This window comes from Nothoprocta perdicaria, unplaced genomic scaffold, assembly GCF_003342845.1.
Source record: "Nothoprocta perdicaria isolate Ctin4 unplaced genomic scaffold, notPer1 scaffold_192, whole genome shotgun sequence".
Lineage (NCBI taxonomy): Eukaryota > Metazoa > Chordata > Aves > Tinamiformes > Tinamidae > Nothoprocta > Nothoprocta perdicaria.
In genome coordinates this window covers 394,835-420,187 of record NW_020455116.1, presented here as the reverse complement: position 1 = coordinate 420,187, position 25,353 = coordinate 394,835, and the positions used below count along the sequence as shown (strand labels likewise).

Here is a 25,353-nt window from a genome sequence, read left to right as displayed (position 1 = left end):
AGGAAGCAGGGATCGTGAGTGCCGGGCACGGCTCCGGCTTGTGGAGAAAGGAGGAGGGTAACGCAACTCCGAGGCTCGCCTGGGGGAACGGGCGCGCGTGCCCGTGTTTGAGGGAAATTTGTCATTAAGAAACAAGATTGCCTTTCTCTTCAAGTGCAGTCTTTTTTCCTTAATGTAGTCCCAATGCAGACACATTTTTTATATATTGAAGATGACTGTTAATTTAAGTGACTTATTTATGTGTATATACCCCTGTAAAATTTATTTAAAATGTTCATAAGGCTGCAGTGGAGAACATGACTACCCCTGAATGTGTTGTATTCCAGTCTTTTACACATTTGACTATTTAAGCTGAGGATCCAGAAGCAGCATCAGTAAAAACAGAGACCTGATTTTTGGAGGATACTCACTATCTGCTGTTGGAAATTTGACAGGGCTCCCCATGTCCCTCAGTTCCCTGAAAACCAGCTTGTACCCTCCAAACCAAAAGAAACACCTTCAGCCCTTCCTGTATTTTCTCTTTGCAAGGAAGTTCTGCTGGTCTGAAATTCCATAGTGCTGCTGCTGAGGGTGTTTGGGGCAGAGCAACAGGRTTTTCGTTTGGCAATCTCAGATGTCATGGATATAATTCTCTGCTAGTACTAGCCCAAAGGCTAGTGGGCCGTGCATAGAAGTGAAGAAGCAATTAAAGCATGTGACTGCTTGCTGAGGGGGAGGCAGAGATAGGCAAGGTTCAGAGGGAAGAAAAGCCAGTGTTCAAGAGCGATACACCGACACACCGATTTCCATATATGATCCTGGATTTAATGATGGGTGGATTCATGGCTCTCCAAAAGTTTATTAGTCTTTAAGATTGCGTGGTTTTAATTGTTGTAGTTTTCACTTTATTCCAAGGATTTGGCCCTCTGTTTTCTTTCTAGTCTTTATGTTTCTATTTTGATAATGTCTGTCATGGAAGAATCTCATCTGGTTTGAGAACGGCTTCTGTTTGATTTGAGGGTTCAGCTGTTTTTCTGGAAGATGGGTTGTGCTTTCCTCTCGTGAAACGGACYGACAACTTTTATCCATAAAACATGTGCAAATGGATGGGACTAAATACAGTACTATATTTACTGCTATCTACTGCAAGGCATGATTCTCCTGACCCTTGTTTTTTGTTTTTGTGTCAGAATCTTTCTGGATCTCTGTAATTCATATTGTGCTGCTTGTTTTATAGTTCTTCCCTGTTTTTTGTCCTGAAAACTCTATTCCCAAATAGTAGGTGAGATGGAATATCATGCTAAGGCTGAATGAGATGTTAGCGTGTTTATAATTTTGAATGCATGTTTGGGGAAGCAAGAGGTTGTCTACGTAGATCTAAGCAGGACAGAAAGTAATTATTACATGGGGATTTTACTATTATACTATCTGCAATACAGTACAGTTTTTTTCTGTCTTTCGGTAGCATTTTGAATTTATCAATATAATTCTTCTGGGATGGTGTCTCACAATTACAACTGCAGTGACGAATGGGATGCTGGAAAGATACAAGATCTCGGCGCTTCAAAATCTTATGGGAAAAGCTGCCAGGCTGATGGTGCTTGTTTAGGGCAAGATATCACTGTCAGCGAGTTCGGTCTCGGGCTGGCCTACTTGGGGTGATTTTAGTGTGCTCTTGAGCATCCTCTGCGTTACGGGGGTCGAGGCTGTTACTGATGGAACTGGTGAGATAGCGCCACTTGCCACYGAAATACAGCAGAGCTGTAGCACGAGTTGTTACAAAAATGGTCGTGCAAATAGACTTCATCACTGCCCAAGTGAGATTCAGAAAGGGGGCGATTCAGATTCAGGACAGGACAATATTCTCCTCCCCATGGCACCCCGCAGCCCAAAAGAAGAATAGATTTTGGCATCCGTTTTACTTAACTATAGAATMAAAAGAGGAGAACATAGGGGTAAAAAGAGGGAAAAGAAAATGTTTCTAAATCCTAAAGTTTCTTTAAACAGGTTTTTGAGTTTCAGAGGTGTGAAGAGAATCGGTCAGAGCTTCCTAGCTCAGAGCTTGGGGCGTAACTCCTCTTCAAAGCCTGCTATATTCCTCCCTATACTGGGAGGAAACTCTCCCCCTGTACATTGACAATAGACATGATTTCTCCTGCTGGGTTAGCGAGTGTACCTCTAGTGTCACCAACTTAGCCCTTCCAGAAACACGGAGATCAAGAAGGGCTAGTGAGAATTGTATTGCTCTTGTTCGTCCTTTGCAACTGCAGTCCTTTCTCTTTCTTACCTAAGATTATGGAAATCAAAAGGAGAAAAGGGAACATTTGAGAGATTCTGCCACTGAMTGTAAGGAACTGTCGCTATCAGTTTAATTTTAATAAGAAAGACATTGTAAAGACTAGATCTTTATGAAGTCCCTCATATAAAGTCACTTACACTTAAAGAGGGATGGTAAAAAAGGTGGCTAGTGGGCTCATGATGTGCAGTATTTTGCAACATGTATAAAACAAGGGACACCACATTGGCAGGAATTGGGGAGCACGGGAACGATGAAAAGATATTGACCAGCAGACTATTGATCTTTCTTCCTACTCCTCTACTGAAGAGGATTTCCAAATGAGCTTTTAGAGGAAAAGAGCTAGGCAGAGTTGCCAGTATATCTGGGAAGACCTGTCAAATCAGGTTTGAATCTTAGGGGAAATTACAAAGGCACTTGTTGCAGCAGCCAGCCAAGATTCAGATGGTCTGTAGCTGATGAAAGGAAAAATTGATCTCCTTCCACTAAATAGGATATGATAGGTTCACTCACAGGTTGCACTGCCAACAGGCACGTTAGCTGTAGTGGAGAATAAGCCAGTGATGGGATGCATGGAGGGAAAAACAAGATGAGAGCAAGCTGGGCTAGAGAAAGGCTGTGTCAAATATTGTTGTGCAGCATGTGCTAATAAGCATTGGGGTGCATTAGGCTAGCTAGGTGTATGTTTTTCTTGTGCAGCAAAGGAGCCTAAACACTTTAAAATATATATATATATATTTAGAACTTATATATATATATGATATAAAAATATATATATATATTTCTAGAACTATAGACTCACCCTAATGTTTGGTTTATTCTTATATAAAATAAAGTTGCCTCTGAGCCATGTTTAGTAATTCAGCCCTCTGATTTAAAAAAAAAAAAAAAAAAGTTGTTTTGTGTTACAGGTTATTTGAACAATATCCAGTCTTTTAAATTAGCTCCCCCGCATCTCTAATGCGCAGGAAAATAGAGGGGATGAGGCCAGGGTAAAAGAGACTCTCTGGACTCCGCCTTGYACAAGTGCATGAGAGCAGGTGAACGGTGGCACTAAATGTATTGCAGGCTCGTAGGTGGCGAGAAAGATCACGTTGTAATTTTCATCACTTTGGAATTAGAGGATATTAGTGCCCCTAGGAAGGGCCCCTCTAGATTGACAAGTTAACTGCAGCATTGCATAATAATTATACAGGCAATATGAAATCTTGAGCGGCTTGCCTACTTTTCACTCTTATCTGCACTATTGTACTCCATAGTCTCATAAATGGACATAAAGAAAATGGTTCAGATTTTTTTTTTTTTTTAAGGCATTACTAAAAATGCTAATACTCACATTAAACCTGTGATGGGTCTGCTGAGGATAGGACATCAAATCCACAAGCTCAAGGATAAAATGTCACCCTGGGCCAGTGTAAGTCTTGTTTGCTTTGAAGAAAGACCAGGCGATTCCTGATTATCATAGTTTCAGCTTCCATTTGTGATGTGCTTTGCATTACATAGTGGCCAACTGAAGGAAAAATTGTTGGAAGTCCGAGAGTGGGAAATTTCAATCAAATGAACAATTCTTTAAGACAGCATTCAGAGTAGGGTTAGAAGCGCTCTTTATGATACTTGTCAATCTTTAAGACATGTCTGTGGAAAGAAATTAAAGCACTACAACTCCCCTTTAGAGTAGCTTTTGTGTTTCCGGATAACTTGGTGCTTGATAAAGTGTTTTCATCAGTTTGTTGGCGCGCGTGTTTGCAGTGTCTTCTCTGCTGCCAATTTTGACTGCTGGCCATCTCCAGAGAGAAGAAAACCTGAGCTCGCTCTTGCACCCACCGGGCCTGGCCTGCTATCGGTGGCCGTCTAGTCCTGACTGCAGAAGACAGGGAGAGGGCTGTTTTGGTCGTGGGGCAATAGGTGATGAGGAAACAAGGGGAAAGGTGTTGGTGCTGGTAGTGCAGGAGAAGTTTAATCTTACTTAGAGCATCTTGCTGTACCTTTAGAAAAAAAGTTCACTTGCAAATATGTGAAAACATAAGGATTTGCTCTTTGTGGGTAGTTTTTGTGTTAGATACACAGTAGAACAGCTTAGGTGTATAAACCTCAGTGTAGAGCAAATCTGTTCATTTTGCTGGCATTTACATGCATAGAATTTCATTCTGCACCCTTGTCACAAATCGGTTACAAGCAGACGTGTTCATTCGTTGCGTCTAATAATCATTATGCTTTATTCTCTCTCTACTGTCTGGGACTTTACTGTAAAACTGTTGTTTTATGAATTGCTTTTCTCGTGAAGGGGGGGATCAGCAGGGCTCTGTCCTGCAGATAACTAATGCACTAATGTCCATGCAGTGCATGCAGGAGCACTGCTGACACCAGGTAGTAAATGTCAGCTGAATTGAGTCCAAAATGTGAATGTCATTTCATTCAAATGAAACATGGAATAAATTTGTTTTCTACATAGGAGTTTAAGCAGTCACTGACGTGTTGCAGAAGAGCTTTTCGATTTCTGGGTTTTCATGAGAACTAAGGATACTCTTTTTTTCCAAGAGCAACCGAAAAGTTTGTTCGATTCAGATAACGTTCTGTGAATAGCATTTATGTAATAGGAACTTGGCATTGAATGTATTAGTTGGATAAGACAATTGCTGGTATTTTAGGATTATAATGAAATAGCTCTTCTTAAATACATCCTTTCAGAAAATTTGACTATATTTATCAAGCTCCAAAACTCAGCCTAAAAACTTCTTACTGTTAAGCCAAGCTCTTACACAACTAATCATTAGCAGAAATATTTCTGGAACTTTGTTTTTCCCTCCTTGTCAATCACAATATTTAATTTTAAGCCTAAGTGCTCTCGCTTGGTTTTGTCCTTGTTCCTTTCCTCCTGCTCTGTGCTGTTGTCCTTGGAGATCTTGCTAATATCCACCCATTCAATTACTTTCTCTCCCTACCTTTTCCTGCACCCAGATGTTTATATACCAAAACAGATTGTGGTTTTTGTCTTTTCCCTGGGTAACACAGTGACATCTGTATTTAGCTTTTTGCTGATGTTGTTTTTGTTTTCAAGTGTGTGCTGCCATCTATGGAATATTCATTGAAAGAAAGCTGATAGAAACAGGCGTTTTAAGCAGACCGTGGAAAGCAGTATCTAGCTGCTGGAGAAGCTGTTTTGGGCAGTTGATCGGTTTTCCAGTAGCAGATTATCTGTATCCCAGATCTCGCAGCAGAAACAGGTGAAAGTAAATGACTTAGAAGATCAGACTTTTATGATTTAGCTTATATATTTTTACTGGGCCCAGTTTCAGAGCAGTCCGAAAATTAGAAGAAGGTTGTTCTCCTTTAATCCTGCAATGGGTTTCCTTTTCCTTCCCAGCACACTTTACACAGCCTAGCCCTTAGCAGCTTCCAGGATTTATTTATTAAATCTTTTATCATTTATTTTCTAAAGCTTAATTAGTTCCGTATTCCTTTCTAGCATCTTATTAACTGATTTAATCATTTATGTCCWTACTGACTTTATGCCTTTCTTCTGTGCCCCATTTTAACCTGCTAGGTTCCTGTTTTTTCTCTTTTTTTTTTTTTCCCCTTCATATCTCTTTAGATTCTTTAAAGATCCATCCCCATAGTTCTTCTATCCATTATGTTTCGGCTGTTTGATATCTGTTTTAGAGGATTTATCTGTTTATTGTACTGCATTTATTCAAGTTGTTCTGCAAAGGACTTGGAGAAATCACTCTCTATTTTAACAAGTGCCACCAGGGTATCTGTACATGCAGAACACCCATTATCTTGATAAACTGTTCACATACTTTCCAGCTTGCCAATTTTTCCCTAAAAGTTGCAGATTTTAGTACCTGCTTATATTTCACATGGCAAATGAGGTTGTGGCCGTCAGGCTTTGATCCATTTGAGTTAAGAGATGCAACAGAAAAGTGTCTCTTTAGGCCCTTCAGCAGCAGCAGTGTTGGACTGAGGATATATTTAACCACTATCATTTAAATGCCTTCTTACGGCACAATGCTGAACCAAGACAAAAAGTTTAACCTATTATGGATGGAACATTCTGTGTAAGAAAAAAACAAGAAAAACTTCTGACATTTTCTTCTTATTGCTGAACTTAGAAATTGATTTTATTTCCTTGCTTCAGACACAAAATGAAGCTAAAAATCAATGCTAACGATTGATCAATGTTTTTCAAGACTGCTCTAATAAGATAGAAATCAATGTCCCTGTATTATTTGCCATTATTTTATCACCAGTGGCATTCAAACATGGTAATATTTGATTCTTAAGTTAAAATTTGAAAGTATTTCAGCTACCTACTGCAAAGGCAAAACAACGTAGAAAGGGTTTATTTAGTCAACTTTGGTTTTCTTTTCCTTAATTTTGGAACTGTGCGTTCTGCAGAAATGGAGGACAGTACCATTAAGTACTTGTATATAATGCTTCCTTTAATCACAGAGATTTATATGGAATAGATGACTCCTTCGATTTGCAGATTATACCTGATGAGAGCTCTGATCTCCTTTTCCTCCTGTAAATAACAATTCCATCGTRCTTGATGAATGGTCCTTGCTTGAAGATATGATTGCACAACTGATTTTCCCTACTGCAGACATGGTGTTTGACTTCAAGCCTTACTGTAAAAATGCATCTTTCCAGCAAAAACGAACAAGGGTCTTTTTTTATCTTTTTTTTTAATGGTTTCCCTTATCATTACACATTGCTCCCACTGATAGTGAAATCTATTGCTGATTTTTTTTGAAGAATAGTCATAAAATCTGTTTTACACAGTAGGATTGGACCAATCTCTAAGCCATGAGTATGGCTTAACACCTAAGAGGCTTTTTTAGAAATAATTTGCATTTTATTTTTTCATTTCCTGTTTACTTGCAACTTTCTTTATAGCCCTTTGCTCTCTTACTCTCAACCTAATCCCTTCTCAAGGGAAGAAAGTCAGGCTCTCACCGGGATGTGTGAACTGGGTTTTCTAGGGAAGTAYCAAACTTTAAAAGACTGTTGATTAAAATCATGGATATTGGCAAAATTCTGATAGTGAATTACATCTTTTGTTCTAAACGCCTTAGACAAGGCAAGAACAAGACAGATGTCTGAGTAAGTTTCTTGMTGAATTGCATACCTGCTTATAAGCTGCACCTGAATGTCAAAAAWTGACAAATACAAAGCTGATAGTAAGTACAGGTTGTGAGAGTGCAGAATTTAATCAACTTCTCAAGTTGGGTCTGTTCTTTTTACCTCTGTTCTTTATACTCCCTTACTAATTGATGAATGCAGTGAGCTCGTGCCTCTCCTAGAGTAGCTGGGAGCAGCAAGGCTGCTTGTATTGATGGAGAGCAACAGTCGCACCTTCATCATCTGCTCTATTACAGGCAGCACTGCGTGATGAGAAGCACTTTTATTTCTCCCCTCTCCCTTTTCTTCTTTCTTCATACTGCAGGAGAGAAATAGAGCGGCATATTGCGTAGCTGAAAGGTTAKCAGGGCTGGATTTGTTACTTCTCTGAACTTGGCAGGCAAGCATTCAGAGCCACTTTAGAAATACATGGCTCATCCCCCCGTGAAGTTGGCCACCTTGAGAAGACAGATGATCCTGCATTGCTTTCCTTGTTGCTCTACAAACAATCAAACAGGCTTAGGCTATAAAATCTGATACTCCCTAATTGACAACTTTTCCAAGGTTCATTTGTTAACTGAAAGCATGACATGTATTGAAGATGGCTTTTTCATAATGCATTTGGCATTAATGGGAGCATCTGCCAGACACCTCAGGCGCTTCGTACGGGCAGCGCGATGCTGTGATGCCGCTTTCTGGCTTTCTCACTAGTGACGTTGTATTTGCAGGGGTGTTTGGAATGAATGGGAGAGGACAGGACCTAACACAAAAAGCTCACATGCAATTACAGAATCATAAACAATGCAGTTCCGGGCTCCCCAGTATAAGAGGGACATGGAGCTTCTAGAGAGGGTCCAGCGGAGAGCAACTAAGATGATTAGGGAATGGAGCATCTCTTGTACAAGGAGAGACTGAGTGAGGTGGGCCTGTTCAGCTTGGAGAAGAGAGGGCTGAGAGGGAATCTGATTAACATGTGTAAGTTCATGAAGGGGGTATGTAGGGAGGAAGGGGCCMAGCTCTTCTCAGTGGTGGCCAGTGACAGGACAAGGGGCAATGGGTGCAYGCTGCAAACACAGGCAGTTCCATCTCCATGTGAGGAAGAACTTCTTCCCTGTGAGAGTGCCAGAGCCCTGGCACAGGCAGCCCAGGGAGGTTGTGGARTCTCCTTCTCTGGAGRTCTTCCCAAACCCGCCTGGATGCCGCCCTGTGCCCCGTGCTCTGGGTGTCCCTGCTGGAGCAGGGGGGCTGGAATAGATGATCTCTAGAGGTGCCTTCCAACCTCAAGCCTTCTGTGATTCTGTAAACTACCAAAATAAAATTGTGTCAAAGTGCTTTTGCTGTTTGAGGTATGTACCTGTGTTATATTTGTTTCTTCTTTTGGTGTAAGCCCTTGGTTCTTTGCTTAGTAARATGTTCAGGTTAATGCTTTGGCTTTCATAGGTCCTTTTTTTCCTAATAGATAAGTAAAATAAACATATCTGGTTCCTTTATGGTGGTGAAAAGGATGCATATAAAAGAGATACTGAAAGACTCGATTTGCTTGTGTGTCCACAAGAGAATAAAACCCCAAGGAGCTCCGTATTTCTTAGAAAGAAAGAAAAAAAAAATCCTTAATCTTCCCCCTAGATGTTCCCAGTAAAGAATAAATGACCTATTTAGAAAAGACGAGATCATCATTTCTTTCATTTGCTATTTTTTCATAACTAGTCTTAASAAACAGCTTTTTAAAAGACAAGCTGTGCCAGAATTCTGCTTGTTTGTTCTGTAAAGTTTTCCCATGATATGCTCTTCACTGGGATTATTCACGTGCTGGTACCCAGCAAGATGCTGACCTGAGGTCTAGGACGACTAATTMAGGATTTAGTCACAAATCCATCATCACTAATAACTGTTTCTTCCCCTCCGTCCCATGAAGTTACCAAATGAATTTACAAAAATGTCTTTTGATTTCACTTCATGGTGTTTATTTGGAATAAAGTCAGGTACTGTAAATATTCAGGTTAATTCTTCTAGAATCCAGTTAGCATTCTGCAAGTACTCCTTCTTTTGCTGTCTGGAAAAGCACACAAAGTACATAAAAAAAACCTACACAAACATAGTCAAAAKAATGATAATTTTTTGACTGTCATTGAGGAAGTGAAATACAGCTGTTTAGAACGGATGAGAAGGTTGTAAAAAATTAATGAGTAGGTCAGGGTGCCTTCATTTCAAAGGAAGTAGCAGCCTAGTTTAGTTGCAATGAGTCTTCGAGAAGTGTCAGAGGAGAATGAGCAAAGTCAGTTCTCTTTCAAAGAGAACTCAAATGGGCTCCAGAATCAACCAATTTGGTTTCACTTGAAAGTGCCAAGGTCAGGAATCCAAACGTATGTCTCCCCTCTCTCCAAAACATCAACCARTCTGAAATCCTAGAGTCAAATATTTCTGAGCTCCTGGGGTTAGTTTTGGACCTACCTTTATCTAAATACTTCCTTGCTTGTTTATTTCCTGGAATATCTGTTGGCAGACACTGCTTTGAGTGTGTGGGAGTACTGACCACAAGGACCCTCCTGTTTTGCAGGGCAAGCACAGGCTGCACGTGGACACGGGCCTGGAAGGCGACTGGTGTGGCCTCATTCCCATCGGGAACGCCTGTGACAGCGTGACCACCACGGGCCTCAAGTGGAACCTCAGTAAGTCGGGGACCTCTGGGACACGGTGGATTTGCCCTCGCTGCCCTGCTTCTTGCTCTTGACTTATATTTAAATCTGAGGTACCTCAGGCAGAAGCTGTTTGCTGATTGGGAGCCATTGTGCTTTTTAAATAGAATATTTGTTGAGGTCATGGTACGTTACTGTCTTGATAGGGTACCCTCTGGGGAGGGGAAGCTGCATGTGCCTAAACTCCATGTTATAAGCCATAAAGTTACAACAGACAAATAAWAATGGGATACAGATTATTAAAGCTACCTCACTTCCCCTGAACTGCTCTGCACATATTGTCTATTTGTCAACTCTGGAAGAATATTGTTTTCTTATTTGAAAGTGGAAAAAGTGCCTTTGCTGTGCAACAGGGACATTTATCTGGAGAGAAAGGARAGAGTTTTGCCAGAAAAAAATAAACTGATTGTCACCTTCCTGCCCCTTCCTCCTACATCGAGTCATTCAGATGGTATTTGCTTAAGAAAATACATGAGCGAATAACAGGATTTTTTATTTTTAATAAAAATTCATTAAAGCTTCAGGGATGGAATCAAGGAGGTAATTCACATGGCCCTGCAGCCTGGTTTGCATGGGCAGCCCGCAGAGCGAACCCCCCTGCAAGGCCCGAGCTGCTCACAGCTGGCGTTTCAGGGCCCTTGCTGGCTCGTGGTTAAGCTCAGCCTTAGCCACTGGGCTGCAGAGCCTCCCCTTGCACCAGGGATTGGAGCACGGGCAGCAAGGGAGGTGCCRGGCAGCAGTAGCTCCCTAACGAGAAGAGAAAGGAGCCTGGCACTCGTTTTGGGCCATGAGACACTTTGCAGGCACGCGTTGAAGAGCTGTCTGCCTCGTGATGCTTTCATGCTCTTACAAGCCACTGTAATTGTGTATGGGAGCGTTACTCTTAATTTGAAAGACAGTCAAATATCTTCGCCTGTACTGTTAAGTACAGCTGACRGGTAAGTTGCTGCATCTTCATTTGCGTGTCTGCAGTCGTGCAATGAGGTTTTTGGCCTATTGCACGGAGGGAGTGCCCCTTTCTCTGTGAATTTTCTACCCTGAAGAGYGAGAGAGAGCAGCTCAAAGCGCCTGCACGTTAATGAGGGTGACAGCTTTGAAGCCTCTGTCACTTTGTAAAAGACTGAATCCAAATGGAGGTTGCAGTCCTTTCTTGTGGCTTTGATTGGTTAGTTTAAAAAAAAAAAAAAAAAGGAAAAAGTTATTTTTTAGATACTTCTGGGAGGTTTGAGTGTAATGATATTTCACCAGTATTACAAGGTGCTCATTAGAAAGAGTAATTTTGAAGACAGTCTGTCTGCTAACACAAATTACATGGCCTTGTTGCACCTAAAGCTGTGCATGCTGCCGTCAGCGGAACCTCTCATCCTGTACAGAAGAAAGATTGGTGGTGTTCTAGACAGTTTTCCACCCATCCTTGGGGAGAAAGAGCTTACCAGTTTGCCTGTGCTCAGTTTGAGGGGAACACCTTAGGGACATGCAGTATTAACAAATAGTTCATATGTGGGATTGTGGGGAGAAACTGGTTTCTTCAGCGCTTGTCATTCTAATTGTGCTGTAATGAACTTCTTCGGGTTACTCTTACAGATCTCTTGGGATTTTTATCCCACTTAATCCAGTCTCATGGTTTTATTCTAGGAGACAAAAAGAAAAGTGTTCAAGTGACTGTTTCTTCCCTGCCATTTCATGTTAACCTGGCAGCACCATCCTTGCTTCTCTCGGTGCTTGCTACCATCTGCTTTCAAAAGGAAACCTCAAACRCCCAAAGTGCTTTCCTTAGTGTTGTTCACACTGCGCCCTGCTACAGGCTACAGTGAGCCTCAGGATTCATTTTGCTCTCTGGCCTTCATCACTCATTTATTCCTCCACATCATGATCACAGACATATGCAAGCAAAATAATCTGGTCTTTAATTAAGATGTTTTATTTAGGTAAGACCGCAAAGTCATTACAACCCAAAACTCATCTTGTGCGCAAGTGCCTGGAGCTAACCTTTAATCATACATATATATATATATATGTATATATATATATATATATAAAAATATATACACACACACATTTGCCTACATATATATTTATAGATGAATTCTGAATCTTAATTCTGAGTCAAAATTCTGTAGTTAATTGCGAGTTGTTTGGTTTTCCCTTACTTGTAAGACTTACATTCAGATAATCAAGGTTTGCTGATAGCTTTCATTGTGTTCATGACTTCTGCGCTGCCTGTAGTTTCATAGTTACTTTCAAGAACGTTAGTCCTCCTGCAACAGAGACTAGGAAAGACTTGCATGGAAGGGAAAGGGCCCAGAACAGAGTGTAGTGYGTTGCAATAGCTGGCGGCAGTGGCAGAGTTTTTCCCTATCTGTTTGGTAATGAAATTCTGAGTATAAACCTTCGCAGGTCTCTGTGGGTAAAAAGGCTGTGTTAGAATTTTGTCTTTCAGTGCATAAATCATGAARGAAATGACATTTTCAGGCTAAACATAACACAGAATACTTCTATCTCCAGTTTGTTGTGAATTAATAGACTGTGATATAACAAGTTCCTTTTTAAAAAGTATTTCTGAGTCCTCAAAATATTTGTTGTTTTAAGTGCCTTATCTGTAAATTAATTTCAAATCTCAGCTGTCCTGTCTGAACAGTCAAAAAYGATATGTTAGACATGAGGGAAGTTATCATTTTTGCAAATACTAATTTTCAACAACTCAAAATTCAAATAGCAGTTCAGTRCAAGCTAGAGCTGGCTTTGCATCAGGCTTTCTAATAGATTTAACACAGATTTCTGTCTGAGTACATCTCGATTCCTCTGCTGATTAAAATCTGTAAAAGCTTCAAGTGGTAGTCAAATGTTATCTTTGTCTAATGTACAGGTGCTGTCGTGAGACTTCATAGTATCTGAATAGAAAAAGACAAGGATAAATACTGAAGACAGAAGCTGTGCTGGGGTTGCGAGCAGGCTACAAAACTCTCACTTCACTGGCTGAATTAAATAAACCTGAAATCCGTAAATTATTCTGCCAGCAGAGAAGCAAGTGCACTTGATGTCTTGATTATATTTATAATACTGCAGAATATGGTATTTTGTGTGCATCTATGTGAGGATGCAACATGTGTGTATAGGCCTGTGTATATGTACCTTAGTAATTTCCTTCTTTTTGACACAGATAGGACATTCATTTAATTTTTTTCTCACCATAAGGGTCGAAGAACTTGGAGAAAAAAAGCAGAAATTGATTAGGGGAAAAAAATATATATATATATATATATATATATATATATTTTTTTTTTTTTACCATACTTGCTATTGTGCAGCACACATTCAGAACACATTAACCTGTTCTTTCCAATCCCAAAGGGATACAGGTCTTTTCTCTATTAAAATCTGATTTACAACACAGAAATCACATAGTGCTTTATCTGATTTGCCTTACTGGCTGCTTACTGATAGTAGCTACCATGCCTAAAAAATAAATAAAGAAAAATCCAATAATGCCAGAATTACCTAGTATTCTTCATTAGGTTGTTGGCAGTGCTTTCATGGAAGGTGAATAAGCATGAAGGTAGAAATCAGTTGTACTTTTCTTCATACAAGAAGTTTGAAGGTAATTGTAGACTAAGAACTTCCTTTTCTAGGAAATTACTGTAGAAAATATTCTTGTAGTATGACTGTCTCTTCATCCCTGTGGCCTTTGATATACTGTCTGTCATACCTGGGCTGAAAATATCAGCAGGTTTGTGTATCTGTGTGTGCTTTCCAGATAATTTTCATGCAAACTGGCTTCTTTAGGTAGGAAGTTAAATTGCTGTAAAATGCTGCCATTCAAAGGAGTGCCACAGCCTTTCCCTTCAAACGGCAATAGCAGTAACCACAGGAGCAAGATCTTCATCCTCCACCTGTAGCTGCAGAACCTCTGCTGACTACTCACCTCACAGGTGGAAAAAGAGGATCCAAAATGTTTTCAAAGTGGTTGTTTTCACTGTTAGTAGAATTGAAATGTTTGCCCTCAGACCTTCACGTCATTGGGGTTTTGGTGGCTTGGCATTGCAAATGGCCAAAAGATTACAAAAGCAYGGAGTCCAAAAGTTGTAGGAGAAATGCAGAGAGTAAAACGCAGAACGGGTAGTAGTTTTCCTGTAGAAGACTTGTTAGAGGGTGCGGGGGCCTCCTGGAAAAGGCCATAAGTTAAGGAAAGGGACAACCTGCCAGCGGAGCAGGCGCCCTGAGCGTGTTCGCCGTGGGGTGCTTGCCCGGCTGCGGAGCCGGTGTGACAGAGGCAGCCACGGGCACTCGTGGGCTTCCCCTCTGCTCAGTGGCAGAGGCAAGAGCTTGTAGCTGAACTCTTGTCCTCTCTCTTCCCCTCTCCTCTACTTTCCTATCTTTCCCTCTCTCTTTCTCCTCCTGTTACTCACTGATAGGAGACTTTGCAGTCCATCAGATGGACTGTGTCTGTTAAATTCTTTTCCCTGTTCTGCACAATTCTAGGCCTCAGGGGAGTGCGTGGTGACAGCAAAGCTGCTGCTGTTCCCAAAGCTCCGGGCATCCTGGGCCCTTCCTGACCTGTTTGCCTTGAGGACCTCTGCTGTCTGCTTTCCAGGCTCCCTTCACTTACCACAGGGCGAGGCCTGCTGAAATGCCTCTCCAGCAGTGCAGATGTCCTGCTGATGGCAGCCTGAGTGAGTGCTGCAGGTCACCAAATGCAGCACTGAGGGCATTGCTTTGCAAAGCATAAAGTGATTTCAAACCAAAAAGACCATCTGAGGCCCAGCACAGAGCTCAGTTGTCCCAAAGCCTTAAGCTGTAGTTGCACTTCATCCGGAACCGCAGTTTGGAAACCTGAACAAACTTTGTGAAGGGACCCGAGATGGGGATTTGAGATTCTCCTGTTGCAACTTCAGTCCATTTCAATAGACTTCAGTGAATGTTTAGATTTAGTGGGAGGGAGATATACTTCCAGATCTTGTGTAGCAGGGTCCTGGCATTCCGTTGGAAAGGCTGCTGGAAAGTGGTAAACAGACCTCCTCTTCTGGACCTAGTCATGCTGTTTGGAGGCATTACTGCTGTAGAGCTCCACTAATGGAAAGAGTCATATAAATACTTTTAATTCTGAAATAGCTCAAACCACTTGGTAAGTTTAGCAAAGCTGGATGAGCTTGTTTGGCAGGAGGCAGCCTGGCTTTGGTGTGGACGGCTCTTCATCTCTCCAGTTGCAGTGGTCAGTGAGGATGTTATAACAACTTGTTACTGAAAGATAAGATTTGTAAGCATAGAGAACTTTTCTGGAGAAGAGAGATATGTAGGAGCCAGGGATCTATGACGGAGATTGATGTGAACCCAGAATAGTTCTACACATTTCAATGGTGGTTCCGAATTTCCCCAGTGAATGTGGGAGCGGGACTTGTCCAAGAAGRAAACCTTTGGGTTTATACTAAAGGCACTTAACCCTAAAGGCATTCTCATCTGTCAGCCTGCCTGTGTGGATTTAGAAAAATCAGCTCACTTGGATAATTGCAGAGGCAAAACTSAAACATAGTGGTGTACTTGGGTGAAAGTCAGTGAAAAACTGGTCAGAGTACAAATGCTCGTTTGTCATATCCCTTGCAAATATACTTTAATTGTTTTCATATTTAAATGTCTAGAATCAGCCATAATAAATGTAAATGTCACGTTGCTGAGAGATTTCCAAAACCAAGAAAGCTCCGAGGCACGTGGTGAGTTATTGCCAGTTCCTAATGTTCTCTGCAGAACCCCAAAAGGGCAAGGACCACGAGGAGGACAAATCAATCACGTCTGGCTATGGTCTCCTTGAGTTTAAGAAAAAAAAAAAAAAAAAGAGACGTTAGTATGTGGAGACTCAGTTAGTGCTATTTGGGTTTTTGAGGTCGTGCAGTTAATGAACACATGTGCTATCAAATGTGCTTTTGTGGGGGGAGGTTGCTTGAGCATTACAGTTAGGAATTGACTCCTGCCTTGCAATTTGCACATGGACCTTTCAGTTCTGTTTATTTTTTCGTAGATAGGGGTGTGCGGGATTGATCTCTTTTCCGCTAGAACATGGCACTAGAGGAAATTTTCTGCCCAGGTCTGTTCTTTTGTCTTAGTGATGAAGAAGTTCTAGCTCTTCACTCTACAGCGTCTCAGTTCCTTGCTTACTACTGCGTAAACACTTCCCACATCCTCTCTGAGGGACGCATACTCCTCTTCCAGATTTAGTCACTAGATGTTTGCTGAAAAGAAGAGATGGGTTTTTTTCTTGATGCTTTAAGTAGTTTGGAAAGGTCAGCAGTCTGGTGGRCATCATTGCTGGCTTTTGTTGTATGCTTTATTAAAAAAGGAAAAAGTTACAGAGTGGTTCCCTGTGTGTAATTAGTCACCCAGGAACAATTGACTAAAATAAGTTATTTTGGAACTATTAGTTTTAGATATACATGTGAATTACAGACCACGAAGCGAATCTCTTGTGGCTAGGTGAATTGGAAAAAAACATAAATCGGGAAGGTGAACACGAGTCTTGCCCTAGAAGTGACTGTGGCTTACATGGGCAGTGCATGTTCACGAGGAAATGAGGGCAGCAGCACGGAGGGGAAGAAAAGAGACCGAGAAAACAGGGAAAACTGGGACATGAGGAGATCATGCTTGCGATTGGAAACATGTCCTGGACGGACGAGAGCACAGGTAACAAATGGAAATATGGGGAGGTAAGAATAGAGGAAATAGAGAAAYAGAGAAGAAATAGAGGAAAATARAAGAAACTGAGAACACAGGTGTTTCTAGTTAACATCTGATATGTTTGCTTTTGAATCACTGAATTGAGGACAAGGCTTCTCAATCTCGTTATGTCCCTGGTGTTCGTGAGTGTTCATGAWGCCCCATGGCAAAGCACTTCCCCTTTCCTTTTCCACTGCTGTCCAAGAATAATAACCTGCTTCTGCTGCCAGTAAGCTGGCCAGCGCTAGCRGCACAGGCCTGTCCACAGGATCTGCCTGGAGCACAAGACTGAAACGGTCATCTGGTTTGAAAGCAAGAAGGAAAAGTCACAGAATGCGTAAGGTGGGAAGGGGCCTCAGAGGTCATCTAGTCTAACCTCCCTGCTCATGCAGGGTCACCCAGAGCACGGGGCACAGGGCTGTGTCCAAGCGGGTTTTAAAGAACTCCAGAGAAGGAGACGCCACAACCTCYCTGGGCAGCCTGTKCCAGGGCTCTGTCACCCTCACTGTCAAGAAKTGTTTCCTTAAGTTCCTRTGGAACTTCTGGTGCCTCAGCTTGTGGCCGTTTCCTCTAGTCCTRTYRCTGGCCACCACTGAGAAGAGGCCGCCCCCTCCTCCTCACTGCCTCCCTTGAGGTATTTATACACRCTGATCAGGTCCCCCCTCGGCCTCCTCTTCTCCAGGCTGAACAGGCCCAGCTCTCTCAGTCTTTGCTCATAGGGCAGATGTTCCAGGCCCCTGATCATCCTGGTAGCCCTGTGCTGGACTCTCTCCAGCAGCTCCACATCACTCTTGTACTGGGGAGCCCAGAACTGGACACAGTCCTGCAGATGTGGCCTCACCAGGACTGAGTATAGGGGGGACGATCACCTCTCTCGACCTGCTGTCTGTCTCTTATTTGAAGTCTTACGGCTGGTGACTCAAGACTGAAATTAGGGCAATAGATGGAAATAAATAGTGTCTTAGGATGTGAAGTGTGTCTGTACTGAGAGTGCCTGCGTCTTTCAGTGCATGAGATGGATTCTGTGGGGAAGRTTCTGGAGGCCAGTGGATGGTTCCCATCGGTACAACCTTGGGCTCTCCCACTGCAGAGATTGAGCCCCCTGGAATGATGAAGGCGAAGAGCTGTAGGAAGAGGAGGATTTAGTCCTGGCTCTGAAATTGAGTCCCGAGAGCTCTGCCTTAGTCCTGTACAGCACAAAAATAACCYGTGGCATCCCATGTGAAGCACCCTCTTCTACTGTAATCTCTGCGTGCCTTTGCTCTGGAGCAGTTCACCAGGTGCAGCAGTAATATCCATTCTGTTGTAATGGGCAACATACAGAAGCCCCTGAGGAATTTAATATGCATGCATTCAAAGCAGTCTAAATACCATGCAGTAAATAAAGCATATAACCCTGTGGTGCACGAGGGCTCCAAGTGTGTCTGCTGAGAGAATGCTGCTCATTAAAGGAGTCTGGGATGCTTGGTTAATGGCACTGTATAATTAAAGGATGAGCGCTAAAGAACTTGAATTCAATTTGCACAGGCAAACTTTAGGTCTGGCATTCCCTGACTTCTAAATGACTTTGCATTGTCAGCACTCCTGAAGAATCAGCTTCCATACAGATGGTATCCGAGTACATACTTATCTAGGAAACTCCTGTGTAGCACGGCACCCAACCTTGGTAAAAGGCTATATCTGAACACTGTAGACATGTCCTTTTCTGTGTGTCTACATTTTTTTTTCACATTTAATAACATAACATGGATAAAAACCAATGAAACCTTTCAAACAAGTCAAGTATTTGAAAATATTTTATGTGGGTGTATATAAATATCATATAATAAGTAGTAAAATCAAGTAATTCATGATGAAATGGATGTCGAGTTCCTTATAGATTTGAATGGCAGGATCAGCTCTGCCTGAACTGTTCCTGACAAACCTGAATAAGTGTTCCTGTCTTACAGGCTCTAATATTGCAGATTCCYTTATAGTAGCTTCTTTAGGAAGTCTGTTTCAGTTACTAATTTTCACTTCCTTTCTATATTCTGCAAATACACCTGGTGATAAATAAATTCTGTTGTTTGAGCATTAGGACACAACATTTATAATCTCATTACCCAATAAGAAAGCTCAGGATTGTAYGTTGAGGTTTCTTAAATGCAGGGCATTTCTTCATAATTTCCGTGGGTGCCAGCAGTACCACTGGAACTCTGCTGCCTGGCATGCCACTTAATGAGGCTGTTTGCAAGACAATTTTCTAATCAGCTGCATGAACCCTCATTAGGAACATAGCTTTGATTTAAAAGGAGGAGTCAGAGAGAAAGATAYGTGTTGTTTTGCTTATAAAAACAAAAAAAAMCCCASATTATAAACAGAAACGGTCAGTTTTTTCCATCTTCTGAGGCACTGATGTAGTAAAAAGTCAGCACAATTATAGAAGTCTTTTATATCATAAATCTAGATTAACATTTAAAACCTGAATTTCTAAATTAAAGCTGCAACATGAATGAGTCRTTGTTTTTCAGGGTATTTTCTTAGTATATAAAATTTAACACTCTCTGTTATAGCTGGTAGTATATTTCCAAACAGCATTTAATAATAATAATGTGCTYTGATGATGTAGATAACATGATGGGACTAGGCAGAAGTATGGCCGTTTTTCAGTTGTTTCACATGTCAGATATTAGTCAGATAATTAGGAATTAGATTTTCATTCCGGCTTTCAGATGAGAAATTCAGAAGAGTCCTTAAGAGGTAAAATTCTAGTTAGCTTTGTATAAACTTAGCCACCCTCCTCCCACAAAATCATTCGGTGTCTTCTTCCTATCTGTTTTATTCTGTTCTGTAATAGATGCAATAACTGCACTTGAGAAAAAAAAAAAGAAAACAAAAAGTTTAAGGTGGGTATCCCGTGAGGTGTATCTGGCATGGAAASAATTCATTATATGATTTAAGAGGTTTTAACAAAATGGGCTTGAGATAACCTGCACAATTTTGAATAGCTTTGATAGATAAGAATAGAGTATCTCTTCCAAGTTTTCCCTCTGGTAATTACTCTAAAGCACTTACAGAAATGCTCTGCCATCCTGTGGTCTGCATATACAACATATATTGAAGAAAATAGCAGAATTCAGTGTCAGGTTTGTGGAATTAACAGGAGAATTTCTTGTTGACTTTAGCATTAGAGAAGCTAGCAGTGCCCCCATTCTTTACTCTGCTGAATTAGGGTAACTTAAGCCCCTGGTTCATGAGAAGACTGAGGCATCTGTGTATTCTCATGCATGTGACTCGTTCTGTGGACTTTAATGGCATTATTCAATGTGTAAAGTTAAATATGTGCAGAAGTACTTACCACAAGTCAAACTCTGCAGAGGGGAGATATAACCTTCAAAAATGTCTAAAATGGCTTTTCTATATGTAAAGAAAAGGTGGTAGGAACTTAAATGTCAGTCTCCAGKGTCAGCAGTCAGCACTGGTTCCTATTTGAGTATCTCTGCTCCCCCACTAATGCTATAAAACTTTCCTTTCTTAGCTTGATATGATTTTTTTTTGACTTTATTTTTCTTGTATTGCTGATTGGCTGCAGTAATTTCCATAAATCCCTCCACATTCTGCTGTTGAGTGTCAGGGCAAAATATGAAGACGTGTTGAGACAAATGGTTTGCAAGTGTTTCTCACGTGTGGCTTCTTTACCTGTGGCTCAGCAGATGTGGATTCCTACCATCACAGCTGTCATGGCCAGGCATCAAGTAAAATTTGTACAAGCAATCAGGCAGAAGTAAAAAAGGCTCTGGATACATAGCAGGATTTTTATTATTGTAAGCAGTCAGAAGGTTTATGTGAAAATTGCCGTATGCCTTAGAATACAGTACGCTTCTGCAGAATTTTAAAAGAAAAAAAGGGTTGGATTTAATGCTTCAACCACTCTTCTGTGGAGTTGCCTCCTGTATGTAAAGTAAGATTTCTTCAATCCAGRTTAAAATTATTTGTGTGTCCGGTACAAGGCACTAAACAGGGAACAGGAAAAGAAATCCCCATTATTTCATGGGCCGGCTCCCCACCCTACCAGTCTTGGCAATGCCAGAACAATTAAATGCCATTCCTCCGGCATTTAAATATGTTCAATATGTTAAAACACGACGTGTTGCTGCATTTCCCCTTGCAGAAGCCGGCGGCAGGTTTGTGACGGCCGCAGAGGAGCGCGGGTGGTGGTGGGAAAGGCGGCGCTTTGCGGCGAGCTCGCGGAGGGATTGCTGCTGCTCGTGGAGAGACTGCTGCTGCTGCTCGTGTAGAGACTGCTGCTGCTGCTCGTGTAGAGATTGCTGCTGCTCGTGTAGAGACTGCTGCTGCTCGTTTGCAGCGTGCGGGAGGAGGGTGGACCACGGGTCCCGCCGAGTTGGGGCACGCCGCTTAGTCTCTGCTGTGCCTTGTGTTACCCAGACTGTTACGGTAATAGAGCACCGAAACAGACCCGCGAGGCTGGCCTTGGGTTTTGGGGAGCTTCCCTGCCAGCAGTTAATGTGAGACGCCTCTGTCTCCAACAAATGCCGAGTTCAGGAATGTCTGTACCAGCTTGGGTAGCATCTCCAGAGATTCTTTAAGGTTGTAGCTGAGTTTGCCCCCAGAGGACTCAACCAACCGATGGGAACTTTGCTGTCCTGTCTTCCCTCATTCTCTAACTTTTGGGGTACTGATGCCCAAGGCATTTGTTTTTGTGCCACCATTTTCTGGATTTCCATACCTGTTTTGTGCTGGGCCTACTTTGGTGCCATTTTTCAACAAATCCTTCCGGAGTAGCTGGAAGTTAAGGCAGTTCAAACCTGAAATCTCTCTACYGATATGCCTACATGTGTGTATATGTCTGTGTGAATAGGTGCGGTGGCACAGAGCAGCTCGGGGGGCAGTGCGGCCGGCTGGGGCAGCAGCAGCAGGAGGGGACACATGGACAYGTCCTTAGCTCTCCTTAGGCTGCTGCTCCTGCTGCCCTCAGCCCTTGGGGACAGGGGCTGCCCTGGCTGGGTCCCCTGCAGCGACACACAGCAGGGGTTAGCGACAATTGGGAGATGCTTTGGGAATTAGAATGGAAAGTTAATACCAGGGAATGAGTCCTGATTTTGATTTTTTTTCCTTTTTTTTTTTTTGGTTTTTTTTTGGTTTTTCTTTTGTTTTCTATTGTGTTAGAGGCTGCATCGGGGGTGTTCTGTGGAGAACTGTGGAGCAGACAGCAGTTTGATGTTTAAGGCGCAGTGCCACCTGCAGAGCAGCCTGTGCCCTGCTCGCTTGTGTCCGTGTCCTTGTCGGGGCACGGGGACCCTGCGGCCACAGAAGGCGCTCCGAGTTTCCCAGCAGGTGCATGCGGGGTTGCAGTGTGAGGAGGGAGAGCGTGCGTGCCAACACTGTGTCCTGAGTGCTAGTTATAGTAAAGCCTCCCTGGAAGTAGTCCTCTTCATTAGAGTCTGCTGAAATGAGGGGAACAACACGACAGAGGTTGCGTTTCTTTCCTCTCGTGTTGTTACTTAGGGCCGTGCTGTAGCAAAGACCTTTCAGTCGCAGTTGCGCGTCCAGCTGACCCATTGGTAGGAATCCCAGTACTGATATTGTGGGAAGAGCTGGATTTCATCTTCAAAATCTTTGTAATGTCCATCAAACAAATATCACTGTTTGGGCTTGGTACAGAAAGCTGGATGTCATCAGGGGATGAGGAGACATAAAAAGTGAGAAGACCACACAAGTATCTGGCACCCTGCTTTCAGGGGGCCATTATTTATGTAATTTAGCAAAATCCTTCTGTAAATTAAGTCATTATATTCACTGCAACCCTCTCTTTTCTGTCCTGTGGAGCTCGTGAGCCAAGCTTTTCAATGCTGGAAGTTGTTTGACCTTCAGGCTGTCACTGGCCCAGGACTTGCTGTTTAGTAGCTTCAGGTTAGAGGAGTTGAAGAAATGGAAAGGGAGCCTGGGAATGAGTTCTGCAGCTTGGGGAAGATGGGGAATAACTMTCTGACAGCTGAATCTTGCAAAAGAGAAAGGTAATGAATGTTAGTTATAACATTCAAGAAAAAGAAAAAAAAAAAAAAAGAAAAAGAGAGGGGTCTTGTTTATAGTAGTTTGATGTGAAAATCAGCGTATTTAAAGTGCCAGCAGAGAGAGGCTCCTGGGCTGAGTGTCTGAGACAGCTGAGGTTGCAGATTAAATAGGGTTGATCTGATCAGGCTGCGCTGCCATTTCTCACTTACACTGTCACAGGCGGTACAAGTGTGCGTGTAGGTGAGTGGGGGTGTATGTAAATAATAATTCCTCTTTATTTAATATACGTTAAGCCTGAAAGGGGACAGAAATATGAGTTAGCAGAGTGCTACAAAATGTGAAGGTAATTATGTAGCAGTTATCCTCAACATTTCCATCTTTAAAGAGGCTTTGAACTGCTTAAGTGCGGCAGTTACTGCAGACTGTGATTAGATAAATGGATGCAAATGGTAATTGTAACTGATGAATGATTGATGATGGCTTTATATGTTTATCATTATATACCGTTGTAAACACTTTCTTCCCCAGCAAGGCTGGAGCCTGCCGGCAAGAAGATGATGTATCGAATGTGAGTTCAGAGGGTAATATTTTAAGACTGAGTGTGGCAGGGTGGGGAAACCACGGAGCTGCCACCAGAGTCACTGGTGAACGGTGCTGCTGGAGGAGGCTTCCTGAGGAGGCCGGAGCTGGATGGAAGCGCAGAAACAGGAGAGAGCTGAACCTGCCCCTTGGGAAACTGGGCGTTGCTGGTGGTGGCTTTGGGTGGGAAAAGCCACCACACATGAGTTGAAAGGCCAAGAGGAGACACCAATTCCCTTCGTTCTTACATTCCCGTGGCTCCTGCCCTTCTCTTCGGCTTCGCAGCCTCCCGACTGCTCCAGGGAAAGGCAGCCTTGGTGCGTTCCCCCTGATCAGTAGGGTCTGCAGGCATTTACAGCRCAGTGTCTGATGGCCGTGGGAATGCATACGGTGCAGCCCCGATATAAGAGCCCCCCTGGGGCACAGCAGGTTTSCTGGGAAAATAGGAAGCGTGGAGGAAGCAGGAAGATAAAGCAAACAGCTCCCTGGCAAAGCAGGGTGGATTTGTGGAAGTTCGCATCAGCCGAATGTTGCTGTAATTCTCCTTGATTTGTCACCTGCYATTTGCTAATTATTCAACAATCACAGTAACAGCATTTGGTAACTAGATTAATTTAAAGGGATTTTTTTATTGAGGCAGCTTGAGTTTAGTATCGGCTCTTTRTGTGTCATACAAGGCAAAAAATAACCTGTGGTAATTAAATTGCAGGGTAGCTCTTCATTCTGCATAAATTGTTCTAGTCACTGAGGAAGAACATAAGGAGAACGTTTCCAAAGAAAAGCCCTGACCCTTGGCAGCCTCTGCTCCCWGCTCTGTTCACGTCGCTTCACCCGCAGTGCTCGGATGTGTCCGTCGGTTTTTCCCTACGGCACCGCAGACCATTCCCGCGAGCTTGCCGGCTTGTTTCCATGCTCCTGCCCTCGTGCCTGTGTGAGAGAAGGGAATTAGGTGCCGCTGGCCTTTCTAGGCGCAAGGGAGGCGGCGACGCTGCAGGCTGGGCCTGTGTGAACCTTAGCGGGGCTGGGGGGGTGGCCGGGAAGGGCCCGGCCGGCCGTGGGGTGCAGGGCGGCTCAGCTGGGGGGAAAGGGCCCTTGGTGTGGGGTTAAACATCCCGCCGGGCCCCCAGGCTGCCCCTCTGCTCAGCCAGACTGCTTCTAAACAGATGGTTTCTAAGTTTGGCGGAAATACCCATTTCAGTATCTTCTCCCTGTGCTGTTGTGCCTCAGCACTGAAATTATTTGAAAATTAAACCAGAAAATAAAATTGGGATCTTTACCCGCTGAATACTGATTTCAGGAGCATGCAGGTTTTAGTGTGTGCTGGGTTTTCGGCGGCGCGTTTAGCCGAGGATTTGTTTATGCTCTGATTTAGTGTTCCTTGCTGCTCGCTTGCATAAGCGCTACCAAATCAGTTGGAGTCACCAGTGTGTTTAGCTCCCAGCTGCATTCACTAATAAAAGGAAGAGTGACAAGTTCCCTCCTTTGCAGAGGAGGAAGTGGAGAAACATAAGGAAATAATTCATTGCACTCGCAGAGCACTTGCCATCAGCAAGCTGTATGTGGTACTCTGCGAACAGCAAATGCATTACCTGCCCTGAAATAACTTCTGAAATAAGAAAATGCTACCTCCCCGTTTTCTTCATTGAGGAAATTAAGACACAGAGTACTTCTCTTGTTTGAGGTCATAGGTGAGGCTAATAAAACTGGAATTCTAGCATTTGGGGTCATTCTTTGTAAATTGGAACAGTGGTTTCTTTTTTTCTTTCTTAGAGCAAGGAGAAAAAGAGGAGCTCCTTCTTCAGCTGCTTTTCCAGGTTGTTTTTACTGTTGCTGTTGTTTTTACCTCTACCCAGCTTAGGGACTCATCCGTTTCTGTTTAAATAAACCTTTCTTGGGCAGAGGACTAGAACGGCCTGCCCTTTTTCAGGGGGCATTCCCCTAAGAAGTGCAATGTGCTGCCTGGGC

General features: G+C 42.7%; 1 protein-coding gene across 2 annotated transcripts in view; it reads left to right on the top strand.

The window, feature by feature from the left end:
- Positions 1–25,353, top strand: part of TPK1 (thiamin pyrophosphokinase 1) — a 268,355-nt gene that overhangs the window by 201,454 nt on the left and 41,548 nt on the right. For both annotated transcript variants that reach the window (XM_026037199.1, XM_026037200.1), the window contains one exon: positions 9,957–10,068. In XM_026037199.1, coding sequence (XP_025892984.1) covers positions 9,957–10,068 — 112 coding nt within the window. The remainder of the gene's footprint in view (positions 1–9,956; positions 10,069–25,353) is intronic.